Source organism: Culex quinquefasciatus, chromosome 1, assembly GCF_015732765.1.
Source record: "Culex quinquefasciatus strain JHB chromosome 1, VPISU_Cqui_1.0_pri_paternal, whole genome shotgun sequence".
In the NCBI taxonomy this organism is placed as follows: domain Eukaryota; kingdom Metazoa; phylum Arthropoda; class Insecta; order Diptera; family Culicidae; genus Culex; species Culex quinquefasciatus.
In genome coordinates, this window is record NC_051861.1 from 92,761,178 (window position 1) to 92,777,456 (window position 16,279).

Genomic DNA, 16,279 nt, shown 5'->3' on the forward strand with positions numbered 1-16,279 from the left:
GGTAGATGCTTTGGTGGATTTTGACAGTTCGAATTATTTCAAGAAAATCCACCGCGGTTAACCAAATCAAATTAACAAAAGCCCTCCTGTCTCTCTCACCCACACACACACTGGTCATCGTAAATCGTAAATGTAATTGGTTTGTCTTTTACTACAATAGTAGCGTAAATAATAGCATCTGTCACCATATAAGCAAACAAACACGACGTAGGACGTAACGACTGCACTAACTGGCACTATTTTGTTGATTCGGGGCAGCGCGTTTTGAAGGATGACAGTTTTGCTACAAGTTATTGTTTTTGGAATTTTGATTTCAATTGTGATGTGAAAAATAAGTACGGAATTTGTGAATGTGCCCCAATTTGCCCACTCCTTACCTGATGTTAACAAAAACAAACAAATCTGCGTAAATTGCGATTGAAATATGTTTAATCTGATTACTTCGAGCAAAATAATGTTAAAGAATGTTTGACAGTTGCGTTTGCATTGATTCCAAACATTGTCCTATGCAAGCATTGACATAACCAAACATTTCGGCACACTTAGCAAACGTCAAATCTGAACAAAATTGCTGCCGGCGCCTTTTCCGGATCACTTTCGGAGAAAATATAAAGCATTACTTTTGAAGGTTATGTCCTTTGCGTAAAAGGTAGTGAAACACAAAACAGTTTCATAGAACATGCTTTTAATTCAAACTCGAATCAAAACAAGCCCCGCAATCCCCAAACAACGACTACTCTCTACTAAACAACTCCCCACAAAAAACCCCAGATCCAATACCGTCAGCTCGTGTGCAAGTATCTGATGTCCATGCTGAATCTGCACCACCCGGAAGCGGCCCCGCTCAGTATCGATGAGTGGCGCGGCCTTTTGACCGAATTCGTCAAACATCCCGTTCCCCGCACCCAGGAGGAGCTGGAGGCCAAAAAAGAAGAAGAGGCGACCGAGTGGCGCATCAAGGAGGAAGCCCGCCGCAAGTACTTCCAACGGTGGACGTACAAGTCAGCACCGAAGCCGGTCCACTTCAACTGGCGCAAGTTTATGTGGGTCTCGAACAGCGGCACCACCATGCTGCCCCGTTGACAAGATGAGAAACTTTGCCATAATGGCTGACCGTTATTGTTTGACAGTTTGCGACGCATTGTTGTGTTCATTTGTTTTCGTTTTGTGTTAGGTTAGGCTAGGCGTTATTTCATAGTTTTTAAGCACACGATCATGCCTACAGTGTATTTCTTCATTTCAAACTCGAATCAAAACAAACTCCAAAACCCAAAACAACACCCTCAAATAAAAACACAGCGCGAATACCGTCACGTCGTGCGCAAGAACCTCAGAATCTTGCTGAACCTCCACGACCCGGACTCGGAACAGCCCTGCTCGGACGCGTGGAGACTGCGGTTGGCCGAGTTCACCCGGGTACCGGTCCCATGCCCCGTAGAGGAAGCGACCGTCAAGCACTTGGAAGCGGTTCTGGAGCGTGGGCAACGCTCCATGGAGAAGGTCCGGCGACAGGTCGCCACTCGGCGGTACATCCGGACGGCCCTGCCGGCCCCGCGACCCTTCCACTTCAACTGGCGCAAGTTCATGTGGAACTCGAACAGGGGATCCAACATGCTACCCAAGTGACGCCACGATTGCCATAATGGCCGACACTTTCGACAGCTCACTGCCATAAAATTGTTTTGTTTGTTTTTGTTTTCGCTCGCATACTGTGTTAGGTTAGGGGTTATTGCAGCATTCAGTCATGCCTACTTCGTTTTTCTTTCGTTTCAAACTCGAATCAAACCAAAACAACACAATCAAACAAAAACACAGCGCGAATACCTAAACATCGTTAAAGAGCACTGCAAGGTTTTGTTTGATCTGCACGACCCGGACTCGTTTAAGCCGTGCCCGAAAGCATGGCGACTGCGCATGGCCGAGTTCCTCCAGATACCGATTCCATGCCCCGAAGAAGATGAAACGCAGTTCGACACGGAACTCCACATCGTGCGCAATAACCTCAAATTTTTGCTAAAGCTACACGACCCAGACCTGGAACAGTCTTGGCGGCTACGTTGGACCGAATCCAGCCGGATCTCGGTTCCATGCCCGGTGCCGGAGGTGCAGATCAAACACGTAAAAGCGGGGTGGGAGTATGTGGAAGTGGAACGCACCAACAGGAAGCGGCGACGGGTTGTCACCAAGCAGGCGACGCTACCGGCTCCGCGGCCGTTCAACTTCGACTGGCGCAGGTTCTTGTGGTGCTCGAACACGGGAACGAACATGCACTTCAAGTGACGCAACGATTGCCATAATGGCCGACACTTTGACAGCTCGATGCCATATTATTGTTTTTGTTTTGTTTTGTTATTGTCCGCGTGCTTAGTTTTAGGGGTTAGGATCGACAACATTATTGTAGCAAACTAGTTCGTATGACAGCACACAAACAAATCTACAGCTATTCTTTCATTTTCAACATGACATCACAACGTAAACAATCACACAAACAGAGGAAGTATCGGGCAATCGTACGCAAATACCTCATGTTTCTGATGAACCTTCACAATCCGTACGCGGAACCGCCCTGTATGGAGGAGTGGCGCTGGCGGTTGGACGAATTCGCCCAGATTCCCGTGCCCCGCACTAAGGAGGAAAAGCTGGCCAAGAAGCAAGAGGAGGTCGAGCAACGGCGGGCGCGCATCGAAGAGGAGAACCGCTTGCGGGCCGAAAGAATCCACCTGAAACCGTCCTTCCGACCGCCACCTCGGCCAAAGCGGATCGCCTTCAACTGTTCAAAGTTCCTGTGGATCTCGAACCGTGGTGCGCCCATGCTACCTAAATGACAGCGCAGAATGTCATAATGGCCGACACCCACGTTGACAGCTCCGTCTCAGTGTTGTTTGTTGATAATCCTGCGTTTTGCTTACGTTTGCGTGTTATTGTTTGAGGTTAGGGCTACAAAAGATCCCCGACTGGCGCAGGTTCTTGTGGTGCTCGAACACGGAACGAACATGCTACTCAAGTGACGCAACGATTGTCATTATGGCCGACACTTTGACAGCTCGCTGCCATATTATTGTTTTGGTTGTTTTGTGTTTGTTCGCGTGCTTAGTTTTAAGGGTTAGGGTCGACAAATTATTATAGCAAACTAGTTCGTAAGAAAGCACACAAACAAATCTACAGCTATTCTTTCATTTTCAACATGATACCACAACGTAAACAAACACACAAATAGAGGAAGTATCGGGCCATCGTGGGCAAATACCTCACGTTTCTGATGAACCCTCATAATCCGTACTCGGAACCGCCCTGTAAAGAGATGCGGCGCAGGCGTTTGGACGAATTCGCCAAGATTCCCGTGCCCCGCACCAAGGAGGAAAATCTGGCCAAGAAGGAAGAGGAGATCGAGCAACGACGGGCTCGCATCGAGGAGGAGAACCGCCTGAACGCCGAAAGAATCCACCTCAAACCGACCCTCCGTCCACCGCCTCCGCCAAAGCGGTTCGCTTTCAACTGTTTAAAGTTCCTGTGGACCTCTAAATGACAACAGCGCAGAATGCCATAATGGCCGACACCCACGTTGACAGCTCCGTCTCAGTGTTGTTTGTTGATAATCCTGCGTTTTTGCTTACGTTTGCGTGTTATTGTTTGAGGTTAGGGCTACAAAAGATCCCAAGAAGTTAGTGCCGCGTAGAATAATTCGGTTTCCTTTGCTTTCCATTTTTCCAAAACAAAACTGTACACAACCTCCCCTCCCCTTGCGCCATAAACGAAACAAATGCTTGCTATAAAACCGAACCCCAGCGACCGTACCACAAGAAGGCGCACCAGTGCCTTCGCTTCATCTTCAATCTGGCCAATCCGGACTCGAACCCGCCCTCGGACGAGGCCATCGAGCGCCGGATGGCGTACTTCCGGTCGATTCCGGTTCCACGGTGCAAGGAGGAGCGCGAGGCCCGCAAGCTGGAGCGAGGCCCTCGCAAGCGCATCGTGCGCCGCGTGGTCAAGATCGTTCGCAAGGTCGTGCGGGAAACTCCGCAACCGGAAGAGTTCAAGTGTAGTTTGATATTCGATTCGCTGTACCAGTAGGTTGTTCTGTAGAAACGAGTTTAAATAAATAGCTTTGGTGTGCACCCCACGAGTGAGTCTCTTTTTTGCTTTTTGATTTTGCACCGATGCACCACTCCCTTGAAGGTCCGCCGAACTGAGTCTTTGCTTCCCTTCCCTCCGACGCCGCCCATGCTTTCCCCTCTTGAAGGAGAAACTACGGATGAAGATTCTGACCCGGCTGTCGAAGGAGGGTTCCAGCGCGGAGGAACCGCTCAACATCCCGCTGTCGGACTACTCGAGCGACGAAGGCGACACCAGCACGAGCAGCTCGGAGGATGAAGGTTAGATTTGCCGCTATAAAAGTGACAGCGGTGGGCTTCCACTAACTTGCTATAATTACAGCCGGCAAAGACAGCATGGCGGAACTGGAGGGACCGTGCTGTTCCTCGCTCAAGGTGCCCCCATCCTCACCCGTGCTGCCGCAAAAGTTCAAGGAAACAAAAGGTAAACAAACGCAGCCATTATGGTAAATCCCCTCCTTTTGACAGTTTAAGCTTTTCTTTTCCCCAGGGCAAAAAGCAGAGCCGCACGCCGACCCGGCCGTATCGGCGCCGATCGCGCAGCGCCCACCGCATCGTGCTGGACATCCCGACGGCGGAACCGGCCAGCGACTTTTTCGACTTCACCTCGGACGACGAGGAGTCGCCGTCGGCGCCGTGGGGCGGCCACCCGATGGCCGTGTCCGACACCGAGAACACCGTCAAGCGCAACTTCCGGCGCAGGCACAAGTGCCGCGCCTCGGACCGCATCCGGAAGCTGACGGCGCTGGGCTGCGAGACGCAGTACCTGATGCCGCCGGAGCTGATCGTGCGGTCGGCCGCGAGCCGGTACCTGTCCGAGGAGGACGAGGACGACAAGAACAAGATGGTGATGAGCATCATCAAGGAGTTCCCGCCGATCATCAACAAGGAGCGCAGCTGGCAGGGGTTCAACCGGGCGGATAGGTGAGTCTGAGGGGGGGGGGGGGAGCTTATCTAGAGCAAACCAAAGCCTGGTAGCGTCTTGGTTTTAATTTGGTTTGATACGATCGGACTGTAATATTGATTAAGGTGATACGGGAAGGCACGATCCGGATCCGGCAGATCTAGATCAGATTTAATTTAATTCTAATTGGATCTGACCAGATTCTACCTTAACACAATCGCCAACCAAATAAGACCTAGATGAATACAACCCGAATCCGACAGATCTAGATGAGTTTTTAAATATCTAGGTCGGATTCAGTTTGAAACCAGTTGGATTCAATTGGAACCTTGCTTGACATGACATACTTCAATATGGTATCACGAAGAATTTCACTTGGATCTTATCTAGATCAAGATAAATCGTTGGATAAATCATTCAATCGAAGTCTGGCTAATCAAAGTGAGTTCCAGATGAGTGCGATCATGATCCTGCAGATAGCAGATTGTCAGTTTTTGAAGGTTTAGACCAGAGCCAGACTTAATCTGGTTGGACCCAATTGAGATCTAGCTGTTTTGTTTTGTTTTTGATACTATTGGATATGAACAAAAGACGCAATGTGATCAGGATTCAGCCAAATTTGGACAATATTTTTATTCGATTTCATTTAGAAACAATTATTTTAGGGAAGGAATAATTCAGTGTAGCATCCAGGAAACAATCGAAATTCGTCTAATCTAGACAAGATTTGAGATCCAACTTTTCTAGCTCTATTTAGTCAAGAATTCAAATGAGATCTAGATAACTAACCAGAAAAATGAAGCAACCCTTTGAAATGAAAAAAAAACGTTCAGAACGAATTTATATGAATAAAATCAAGGCCCAGTAGATCTAGATCAAAACAAACAAGCCTACTGGAAAAATCTAGCTCTATCAGGCTGGATTCTAGAAAATCACTATTAAACTAGCACTCTCTGTATATCGATCCAAGCTAATAAAGTCAGTTTCCAACTGATCTAGACAACATCAAGTCAGATTTTTGAAACAGTTTAGATGGCAAATAGTTGTTACAAGCTGAACACTTCTGAAGATTCCTGTTGAAATTCAACTTGATCATTTTTAATACATATGAGATCCATCTGATCTAGACAAGGCTCAAGTGTTTTTCGGGAAATATGTGGACAGCATTCTTTTAGCTAAATCATAGAAGTTTATCTAGACAAGATTAAACTATATTTTTGCAAGAGCAAGATCATATGAATCCTAGCAAATGTTCCAGTTTATTTCAGCTAAATCTAATGGAAATTTTCAACAAAACAACTAAATAAGATCAGAATCTAGATGATCTAGACAAGATCCAACATGATTTGGTGAATTGTTTAGATTGAATCCATCTAACTGATTCAATGTATGATTCCATGTAAAAATCAGCTCCAAACTTATTGGGAGGTTCTAGTCAAACCCTTAGAAGAACCCAGCTGATCTAGACAAAATTCAAGATTTTAAATTGCTCAGTTTTTATCTAGCAAACCCTTGCGGAATCCTAAATTTTTTTTCAAGATGATTCCGCTAAATTTATCTAAATTTTCGATGAGTTCAGCTAAATAAAAAAAAGATTTTGATGAACTAGACAAGATTATTCTGAATTAAATCCGTCTAGATCACACCGAATTCTCTGTCAAGTTTAAGTAAATTCTTGCTAGATTGATTATTTGAATAGAATTGTTTGAAAGTGATCCAGCTAGTTTTACTTATCGGAATTCTCGCAGGAGTCCAGCTAAATAACAACAGGATACAGATGATCCAGATAAGATTCAACTCGGTTCAAGAATGGTTTGTTTTAAATCCAACCAACAGAATCAAGGCAAAAGTCAGATTTAATAGTTGATCTGTTCAAGTTCTTCGGATAATCAATTTAATATTAGCATTGTAGAGTTTGAAAGAAATTTATTCAGAACTGATTAGATCTCAGAATTGCTAAAATAACATGAAAAATATAAAGAGTTCATGTAAAACCCGGTAAATTAAGTTTTTTAAAGCTAAAGCCGAGCAAAAATTGTACATCTAGCTGAATTTTATAAGGAGAACTAATATGATCCGCTGGAAGTATTTGATAATGGAGATTCACCTATATGTTGAGATGATTCTTCTTATCTAGGCAAGTCTAGCATGAACATAGGGCGAATCCGGATAAAATGCATTGATACCTTGTCGTATTGAGGAAAAATTGAGATGGAATTCAAGAAAGTTATGTTGATTAGAAACTGATCTAGATCATTATCTGGAGAAAATAATAAAAAAAAATATAAAAAAAACAATTCCCAATTTAAAGCTAAAGCCGAGCAAAAATTGTACATCTAGCTGAATTTTATAAGGAGAACTAATATGATCCGCTGGAAGTATTTGATAATGGAGATTCACCTATATGTTGAGATGATTCTTCTTATCTAGGCAAGTCTAGCATGAACATAGGGCGAATCCGGATAAAATGCATTGATACCTTGTCGTATTGAGGAAAAATTGAGATGGAATTCAAGAAAGTTATGTTGATTAGAAACTGATCTAGATCATTATCTGGAGAAAATAATAAAAAAAAATATAAAAAAAAACAATTCCCAATTTTATGTTCACAGGCATCGCGACCTCATGAAGGCCATCAGCCCGGACCACTTCCAGGGCCACAGCCACAGCGCCCTGTCGCTCAAGCGGTCCATCTGGACCGGAACGCAATCGGACGGGTACGTCAACGAGGCCATCTTCAACAACTCGCGCCCGCTGTCCTGGGGTGTTCCGCCCGTCCTCGTCAAATCAACGTACTTTGACAACGAAGCTCTACTGACGTAAGTCGGCTCAAACATAACCTTAAAAACTCGACGCTGACCCTTAATTTTCAGTGCCTGCTCGCAAAAGCTGGCCGCCTGGAAGGACGAAAAGCGCTCGATGAAGGAGAAACACCATAAAAGTATGTCCCGGCTGCAGGCGGCGGCGGCCGCCGCGGCCGCAGCTGCCGGATCGTCTTCCTCCAACAAGGAGAACCGCTCGTCGACGGCCGGCAGCGGTACGAAGCTGAAGCTGTCGCTCGCCGAGCAGTACAGTGCCGCTGGCAAGAGCAGCCGGCAGTCGGACAAGAAGCAGCAGAACGATGGCGAAACGCCGTCGACGACGAGTGGGATTGCCAAAGTGAGGAGGAAAACGAGGTGAGATGGCAAAATCAGATTTTTAATCTCATGAAGTTCGATAAGTCGGATGATAGGGTTTTGCCTTCCTCACCTCAATGAGAAAAGGCTATAAAATCACTCGAAAAATGAACTTCTTTATTCGACCTCGTAGACCCACCTTCACGTATACCTATCGACTCAGAATCAAATTCTGTACAAATGTCTGTGCGTGTGTCTGGATGTGAGTCCGTGCACCGAAAAATATGCACACGACTATCTCCGGATTGGCTGAACCGATTTCGACCGTTTTGGTCTCATTCGATCCGTCTTGGGGTCCCACAAGACCCTAGTTAATATTATGAAGTTTAGTAAAGTACTTCAAAAGCTATACTAAAAAACGTTACTTAATCCATCGATGGTGGTTGGTGCCTTCCTCACAATTATGTACATATTTGTATCTGTAGTAAGAATGTCAAACCTACAAATTTTATCTAAATTTCATTTCTTACAACATATCTACATGGAGTATGGGGTCTAGAATCCCAAAAAACATTGGACGTAATATTAGAACAACACCTACGGGGCTGTTTCTTGAAAATTGTTCACTTTCAATAGTTATATTACTTTAAAGTTTTTTAAGCCTTAAGGCAGTAAAAAAATATATCTACAATAGTTGTTCGGTAACTGGGCGTCGTTTAACTGGGCTGCTTTTTAACTGGGCCGTAGCCCAGTTAAAAAGCAGACAAACGTCAAAAAACCAAAACAAACCAAAATGACCGAGGGGTTAATGGATGCAAAAATCATATTCAATAAAAAAAAAACTTTTTTCAAACTTTTGTTTAATTTCAAGTTACAATTAAAGAAAAATGAAAAGCAAGCATTGTAAATAAATTTGAGTAAACTTTATTTTTATATTTTATCTGGAATATATTATGCATCGGTGGTCCCCTCTTTATTTTTTGTTCAGCCCAGTTAACGAGCAGCATTCGGTGACTGGGCTACGTTCTCAGTCCAGTTACCGAACAACTACTATATTCACTTTTCCCGGGAATTTCAAATCAACACAATCCTGGGAGCCAGATCTCCGGATGGATCCGAACAACTTTTTCATCAAAATATTTGAGATCCGGCCTCTGAAATGTGTACAAATGACGCTTAGGTGCTCATAACTTTTGATAGGGTTATCAGATCTTCAATCTTTTGGGCTTGTTGGAAAGGTCTTTTGATTACACTACTCGACAAAACAAAACTTGTGTCAAGGGATTCACGATATCTCATCGGTACCTCAGAGAAAAGGCTTCCCCAAATCCGATGCAATCGACAGAATTTGATTTTATGTCAACGCGGACTGACGCGAATGTGGTAAATTTTTTAACATAAAAAAATCGAACAATTTAAAAAAAAAACATGCGTCTCCTCTCAACTATATGAGCCATCTACAAAAATATGGAAGCGCCTGGTGCATAGCCATTTCCTTTAAGCACAACGGAAACAACCAATACAAATGTATAAAAAAGTTGTTAAGTTCGGGGGGTCCACAGCTAGCATTTTTTGTACGATTAGGCCAATGCAAATATTTAAAAAAGTTTTTGTCCCTCGGCCCTGGTCGAGGTCAAGGGGGGGGCAAAAAAATAAAAAAATATAAAAATTTAAATAACAAGCCATAGTCTTTACATTTAAATGAAAAAAGTGTTCCAAAATGCATTTTACACTAGTTCAGTTTTTTTGCAATCATTAGTTTTCAAAAAATCTAAAATCTGACAAAAACAAAAATTTTATCGAAAAAAAAGATTTTGCATCGAAAATTTTCAAAAAATCTTAAGGTTTTTTAATAAACCCAAACATACTAAAAATGATTTTAAACGCAGGAGAATGTATTTTAATCTGATTTCAGCTGGTTGCACTTGAATTTTCATTGAAATTTTGAAGTTTATTGTAAAAATATTTTTTGCCCCTGATTTTTTCGGGCCAATTTTGAAGGGGGTGACAAAAACTTTTAAAAATATTTGTACCAGCCTTATAAAAATAAATATAAAAAGTTTAAAATTAAAATATTTGGGTAATTCTCTACCAACTCACACGAAATCGGGAAAAGTTGCCCCGACCCCTCTTCGATTTGCGTGAAACTTTGTCCTAAGGGGTAACTTTTGTCCCTGATCACGAATCCGAGGTCCGTTTTTTGATATCTCGTGACGGAGGGCGGTACGACCCTTCCATTTTTGAACATGCGAAAAAGAGGTGTTTTTCAATAATTTGCAGCCTGAAACGATGGCGTACTCAGAATTCCGAAAAACGTATTTTTCATCGAAAAAAACACTAAAAAAGTTTTAAAAATTCTCCCATTTTCCGTTACTCGACTGTAAAAATTTTGAAACATGTCATTTTATGGGAAATTTAATGTACTTTTCGAATCTACATTGTCCCAGAAGGGTCATTTTTCATTTAGAACAAAATTTTTCATTTTAAAATTTCGTGTTTTTTCTAACTTTGCAGGGTTATTTTTTAGAGTGTAACAATGTTCTACAAAGTTGTAGAGCAGACAATTACAAAAAATTTGATATATAGACATAAGGGGTTTGCTTATAAACATCACAAGTTATCGCGATTTTACTAATCTAATCTAATCTAATCAGACCCTAGCGCAGCCAATCTTTCGAAGGGATCCTGGAGAGTGCCTTAGGTTAGATGACGCCTAGCACTCTTCTTGTCATTTATTAACATTTGTAGTGCACCATTGCATCGGAATGCATTGAAACATCACAAGCGTTAAAGCGGCCAGGCCTACTGCGTAAAGCCGTATCGCAGAGATGACTCGTAATTGGGTTGAGTTTGAGCACTGAGTGTTCGAACAACAACACAATTCTGAATCGACAGGGGAGGAAGAAGCGTGGGGACACACCACCATACGCTCCGAGATTTTGGTTGTATTCGTTGGGAGCACCATGCTAAGAAGGTTTGGTACTCCGGGACCCTCTGGGATGGGACATTGTATTTCCACGAATGCCCTGGACACTATTTGCCGTGGTTATAGCGCCACAACTCGCTCTCTGTAACAGTAGTCCTAATTCCAGTCCAAGCATACCAAGTCGTCATGGCCTAGTGGTTAGCATTTTTGCTTACCAACCCAAAGGACGGAGGATCGAACCCCGCCTCGAGCGACTTAGATTTTTCGTTTCATCATTTCAAATTCTGTGTACTTAACTTTCTCGTTGGGAGCAGATGGGAATCGAACCCAGAACCATTCGCTTACAAAGCGAACACCGTAACCAGTCAGCCACGGCCGCTCCTTACACAAGTTATCGCGATTTTACGAAAAAAAAGTTTTGAAAAAGTTACTTTTTGCGTTTCTCTTTGTTTCGTCGTCCGTGTCTGTCGCGGGTGACCATGAACGGCCATGATCGATGACGACCAACTTTTTCAAAACTTTTTTTCGTAAAATCGTGATAACTTGTGATGTTTATAAGCAAAACCCTTATGTATATATATTAAAATTTTTGTAATTGTCTGTACTACAACTTTGTAGAACATTGTTACACTCTAAAAAATAACCCTGCAAAGTTAGAAAAACACGAAATTTTAAAATGAAAAATTTTGTTCTAAATGAAAAAATGACCCTTCTGGGACAATGTAGATTCGAAAAGTACATTAAATTTCCCATAAAATGACATGTTCCAAAATTTTTACAGTCGAGTAACGGAAAATGGGAGAATTTTTAAAACTTTTTAGTGTTTTTTTCGATGAAAAATACGTTTTTTCGGAATTCTGAGTACGCCATCAAATCGGGCGTCTAATTTTACATAAAAGTCCCTTTGACACCAAATTTCTATCTCATCACCGTTTCAGGCTGCAAATTATTGAAAAACACCTCTTTTTCGCATGTGCAAAAATGGAAGGGTCGTACCGCCCCTCCGTCACGAGATATCAAAAAACGGACCTCGGATTCGTGATCAGGGACAAAAGTTACCCCTTAGGACAAAGTTTCACGCAAATCGAAGAGGGGTCGGGGCAACTGCTGTGTGAGTTGGCGGAGAATTACCCATTTGAAAAACATTTTTTTTTAATTTATTTGTTTACTAACATTTTATGTTTCTCAAAGGTCTATGGGTACTTCGGGATGTCCATGGTCATCCAAGGACTCCCTGGAGTTAAGAAGTCTACCGCCGTAACAGCAAGAGGTCGTCGGATTTTGACCCCGGATCATGTGCGTATAGCATCAGTGGAATATGGTAGACTACCAGGCTCTTCCATATTTTTGTAGATGGCTCATATAGTTGGGAGGAGACGCATGGTTTTTTTTTAAATTGTTCGATTTTTTTTGTTAAAAAATTTACCACATTGCACTATGGGGTATTTCCATATAAGCGAGCGGCCAAAAATATTTTTGCTTTTGTGACTTTTTGTGTTGTTTGTACTTAGTATAATAAAAACAAATGAATTTTGATATTTTTCCAAAAAAAAGTTTAATTTTCGATTTTTCATATATTTGAGGCCACATGCATTCAAGTGGTGAATTTTAATATTCTTGCTCTGTCTATTTGATGCACGGAATGGCGGTTTATGCTATGTTAAAGTTTCTGATTTACGTTCAATCTCCCTCCCCTTCTTCTTGAGTTAAAATCCACCTCTCTTTGAAGACCCCCCCCCTCCCCCTCCAATCAAAATTTGATTTTTGCGGTGTTTTAGAATTTTAGACGGTTTATTTTATGGAACATTGTATGGATTCTCGTTCACGTTTTTTGTTGATCCACTTGCAAATTCACGTTTTCCACGATAAATTCTTCTAAATCAAAATCACTATGTAACCGATTGTCTTTAGATTACTTAAAATATGAACTTCTTCTATGGGCTTTTGTATACCTCGTTTTGAAGCTACAGAACAACATGCGTAGTTTTTTCCTGAGTTGATCATGTGACGGTTCTGCAATGTTGTAATTCTTACAAATATACTCGAAAGTAGTTCTCACGTTTTCAAAATAGTGCTTCGTTATATCGTACAGGGACACTACGGTATTATTATCCATACTTTCAAAAGAACACAACAACGAACTGATATGAATATTCGACGAATCGTTTCTGTAAAATACTTAGAATAGGAATTTCTAATTTTATTAAACGTACCTAAGTACCAACAAAGTCATGAATATCAAACCATTTTCAAAACATACATAGCAGGTACGTCATTTCTGCTTCCGCAGGTAAATAATGTGATTTTAACCAAGCGTATACGCGAAATCATTAATTTTCATGCATGAATCAAAATGTTCAAAATGGCATAACTCAAAAAAGTGCACATAAGTGCACTTTGAAATTTGGAGACAAGTTAGGACATGGTTCAAATTTTAAGCTACAAATTTTTCAGACCGCACAAATGCACACAAAAAAAGAACTCCATTAGCAAAGTTGAAAAAAACTAAATTTTGAATAAAAATCCATCTTTTTTGATTTTTATTATTTTTTTTAGCCTGTAAAAGTGTGTTTTGTAAAATGTTATTAAAAAGTTGAATCAATTACTTTTCTGAATATATATAATGATGCAGGAAAAAATACATAAACAGCTACACAATACAACTATGAAAAATAATCATTTTTTTGTCAAAAAACATGTTTTTTCTTACCATTTTCGCCTTTGAAGGTCTGCAATTCAGTGAATTTAGAACCTACAACTTTCAAACTCTGGATTTTTCTTAGTTAGAATGTTTATTTTCGAAAAAAAATACCAAAAAAATAATTAGAGTATGTCGGTTTTTCGATTTATGGCCGCCTGAAACCCCATAGTGCATTGGCGTCAATCCGCGTGGACATAAAATCAAATTCTGTCGATTGCATCGGATTCAGCGATGCCTTTTCTCTGAGGAACCGATGAGATATCGTGAATCCCTTGACAAAAGTTTTGTTTTGTCGAGTAGTGTTATCTATCCAACGATGGGTCGCATGATAGATCCGGACAACTTTTTCATCAACATATTTGAGATCCGGCCTCTCAAATGTGTACAAATGACACTCAAGTGGTCATAACTTTTGATAGGGTTATCAGATCTTCAATGTTTTGGGCTCATTAGAAAGGTCTTTCAAATACCTTTCTAAAATGTATGATCAGACGGGTTTGCTTACAAAACCACTCTTTTACAATCTTTCAAACTTTAGCCAGAATCGCTTTTTAGCATAACTTTTGAAGTAGGGTAGGGTAGTCATCAATGAGACACTTTTGGTTTTCAACTTTCGAAGATTTTTCTCATTTTTCATCAGCATGTTTTAATGAGCTTTTGTTGCATTATCTTTCTTTAAATGTGTTCTAACATTGACCAAAATATGAGATCGATCCGACATCTACAGCCAGAGCTATTCAACTGTCTCATTGTAGACGCACTTGGCAGGAACCATGAGACAGCTGAGGAACAATGAGACACACTACGAAAATCAAGATTTTTCTAGTAAAACATCATGTTTTTGTATTGTTCCATTGCAGGTAACTTGCCTTGAACATTTTAGAGAAATTTTGCCAACATGAAACTTTAATTAACAAAAGTTATACTAAAAAGTATTTAAATTTTGTAAAATCCGTATATTTCTACCAAATAACTTTGTATGTTTAGTTAAATGAAGTTGAAACTCTATAAATATGCCAAAAATCACTTTCAATTCATGTTTTGAAAGATTTCCATAGATTTTGAAAAGTTTTATGAAGTAAAATCAAAGTGTCTCATTGTTACCCATGAGCAAAAATGAGTGGGGAACAATGAGACAGTCCTGGATACTGGGTATATTCTAAATTTTGGCCAAACCTAATGAAAGGACATAGTAGCCCAACTCAATCCCTATGGAACGTCGAAAGAAATTTGAAGAAATATTAGTTTTGGTGTTAATGGCAGCCTACGAGCGAAAAAGTAATTTTTGTCCATAATTTACTTTTACACCCCAGAATCAAACATTTATGAATAACTTTTCAAGGGAGCGTCCATAACCAAAGCCACTATAATGGCAGACGTGTATCCAGTAGACACACCTTTCCCCAAATATGAGCCAGATTGGTTGAAACTACGACTTGTGAGAGCCATTTTATCATTGTTCCCCGTGTCTCATTGATGACTACTCTACCCTACTTATCAAAACTTCATAATATTAATGAGACCAGAACAGTCCAAATCGGTTTAGCCAGTCCGGAGATAATCGAGTGCATATTTTTCGGTGCACGGACTTACAGACATACACACGCACAGACATTTGCTCAGAATTTGATTCTGAGTCGATAGGTATACGTGAAGGTAGGTCTGCGAGGTCGAATTAAGAAGTTCATTTTTCGAGTGATTTTAAAGCCTTTTCTCAGTAAGGTGAGGAAGGCAAAAACGATATCGAATAAAGTCCGGAAGATTGTAAACAGGGTGGTTTATGTAAGAAAACCCGTCATGCTATACATTTTTAAAAGGTTGTGGGAACGAGTCGAGATCCCAGAGTTCGAAGACGGTTCCGGAGGCGAGAATAAACGCGTGTTTTGCTTAGGGAAAACTAACAGCTAATGTTTATCACTTCTAGAGAAAACGTGGTTGAGAATGACAGTTCATCTGTGGTTGGCAGTGATGCCAGAAAGGCGCGGCGGTGCACCACATAGTCCCCTCCAGTTACGCCAGGAACCGAACGCGGTGTCCGGATGGCGTAACTTTCGTCCTTCCATCATCTTCGTCCGACTCCTGGTTGCAGACGTAGGCGGGCTTGATGCGGTCGATGGTAATCCTTCGTTTTTGGCCATTTATCAGGACATCCATGAACTTCTCGTGTCGTTCGATAACCTGGAAGGGTCCTTCGTACGGGTGCTGGAGAGGTCGTTTCACTGCGTCGATCCTTACAAACACACTTTTGCAGCTTCGCAGGTCTTTCGGGACGAAAACGGATCGTTTAGCGTGATGCGAGTTTTGGATCGGGCTGACTTGCTGCATGGTACGACACAGTTGCTTCGCAAACTCTGAGCGGCACATCTCCTTCGTTGATGGCTCCAAGAACTCACCGGGAATCCGTAGCGGCTGTCCGTAAGTCATCTCGGCGACAGAGCAATCGATATCTTCCTGATCGCGGTACGTAAACCGAGTAAGACCAACGGAAGCTTCTCGCACCAATGTTTCGGGTCGACGCAG

At 41.7% G+C, this 16,279-nt stretch overlaps 3 protein-coding genes across 5 annotated transcripts in view; 1 reads left to right on the top strand and 2 right to left on the bottom strand.

The window, feature by feature from the left end:
• LOC6052563 (glutamine-dependent NAD(+) synthetase) overlaps window positions 1–16,279 on the bottom strand; it is a 228,601-nt gene that overhangs the window by 175,200 nt on the left and 37,122 nt on the right. The gene's annotated exons all lie outside the window — the stretch shown is intronic.
• LOC119770678 lies at window positions 103–8,200 on the top strand. The gene is made up of 6 exons (XM_038266000.1): window positions 103–132; window positions 4,241–4,373; window positions 4,435–4,546; window positions 4,581–5,036; window positions 7,629–7,835; window positions 7,890–8,200. The coding sequence occupies exons 2-6, from the start codon at window positions 4,253–4,255 to the stop codon at window positions 8,194–8,196; spliced, it is 1,203 nt and encodes a 400-aa protein (XP_038121928.1). The 5' UTR covers window positions 103–132; window positions 4,241–4,252; the 3' UTR covers window positions 8,197–8,200.
• On the bottom strand, window positions 15,770–16,183 carry LOC119770682. Its single transcript, XM_038266007.1, has one exon. It carries the CDS (start codon window positions 16,181–16,183, stop codon window positions 15,770–15,772), a length of 414 nt encoding a protein of 137 aa, XP_038121935.1.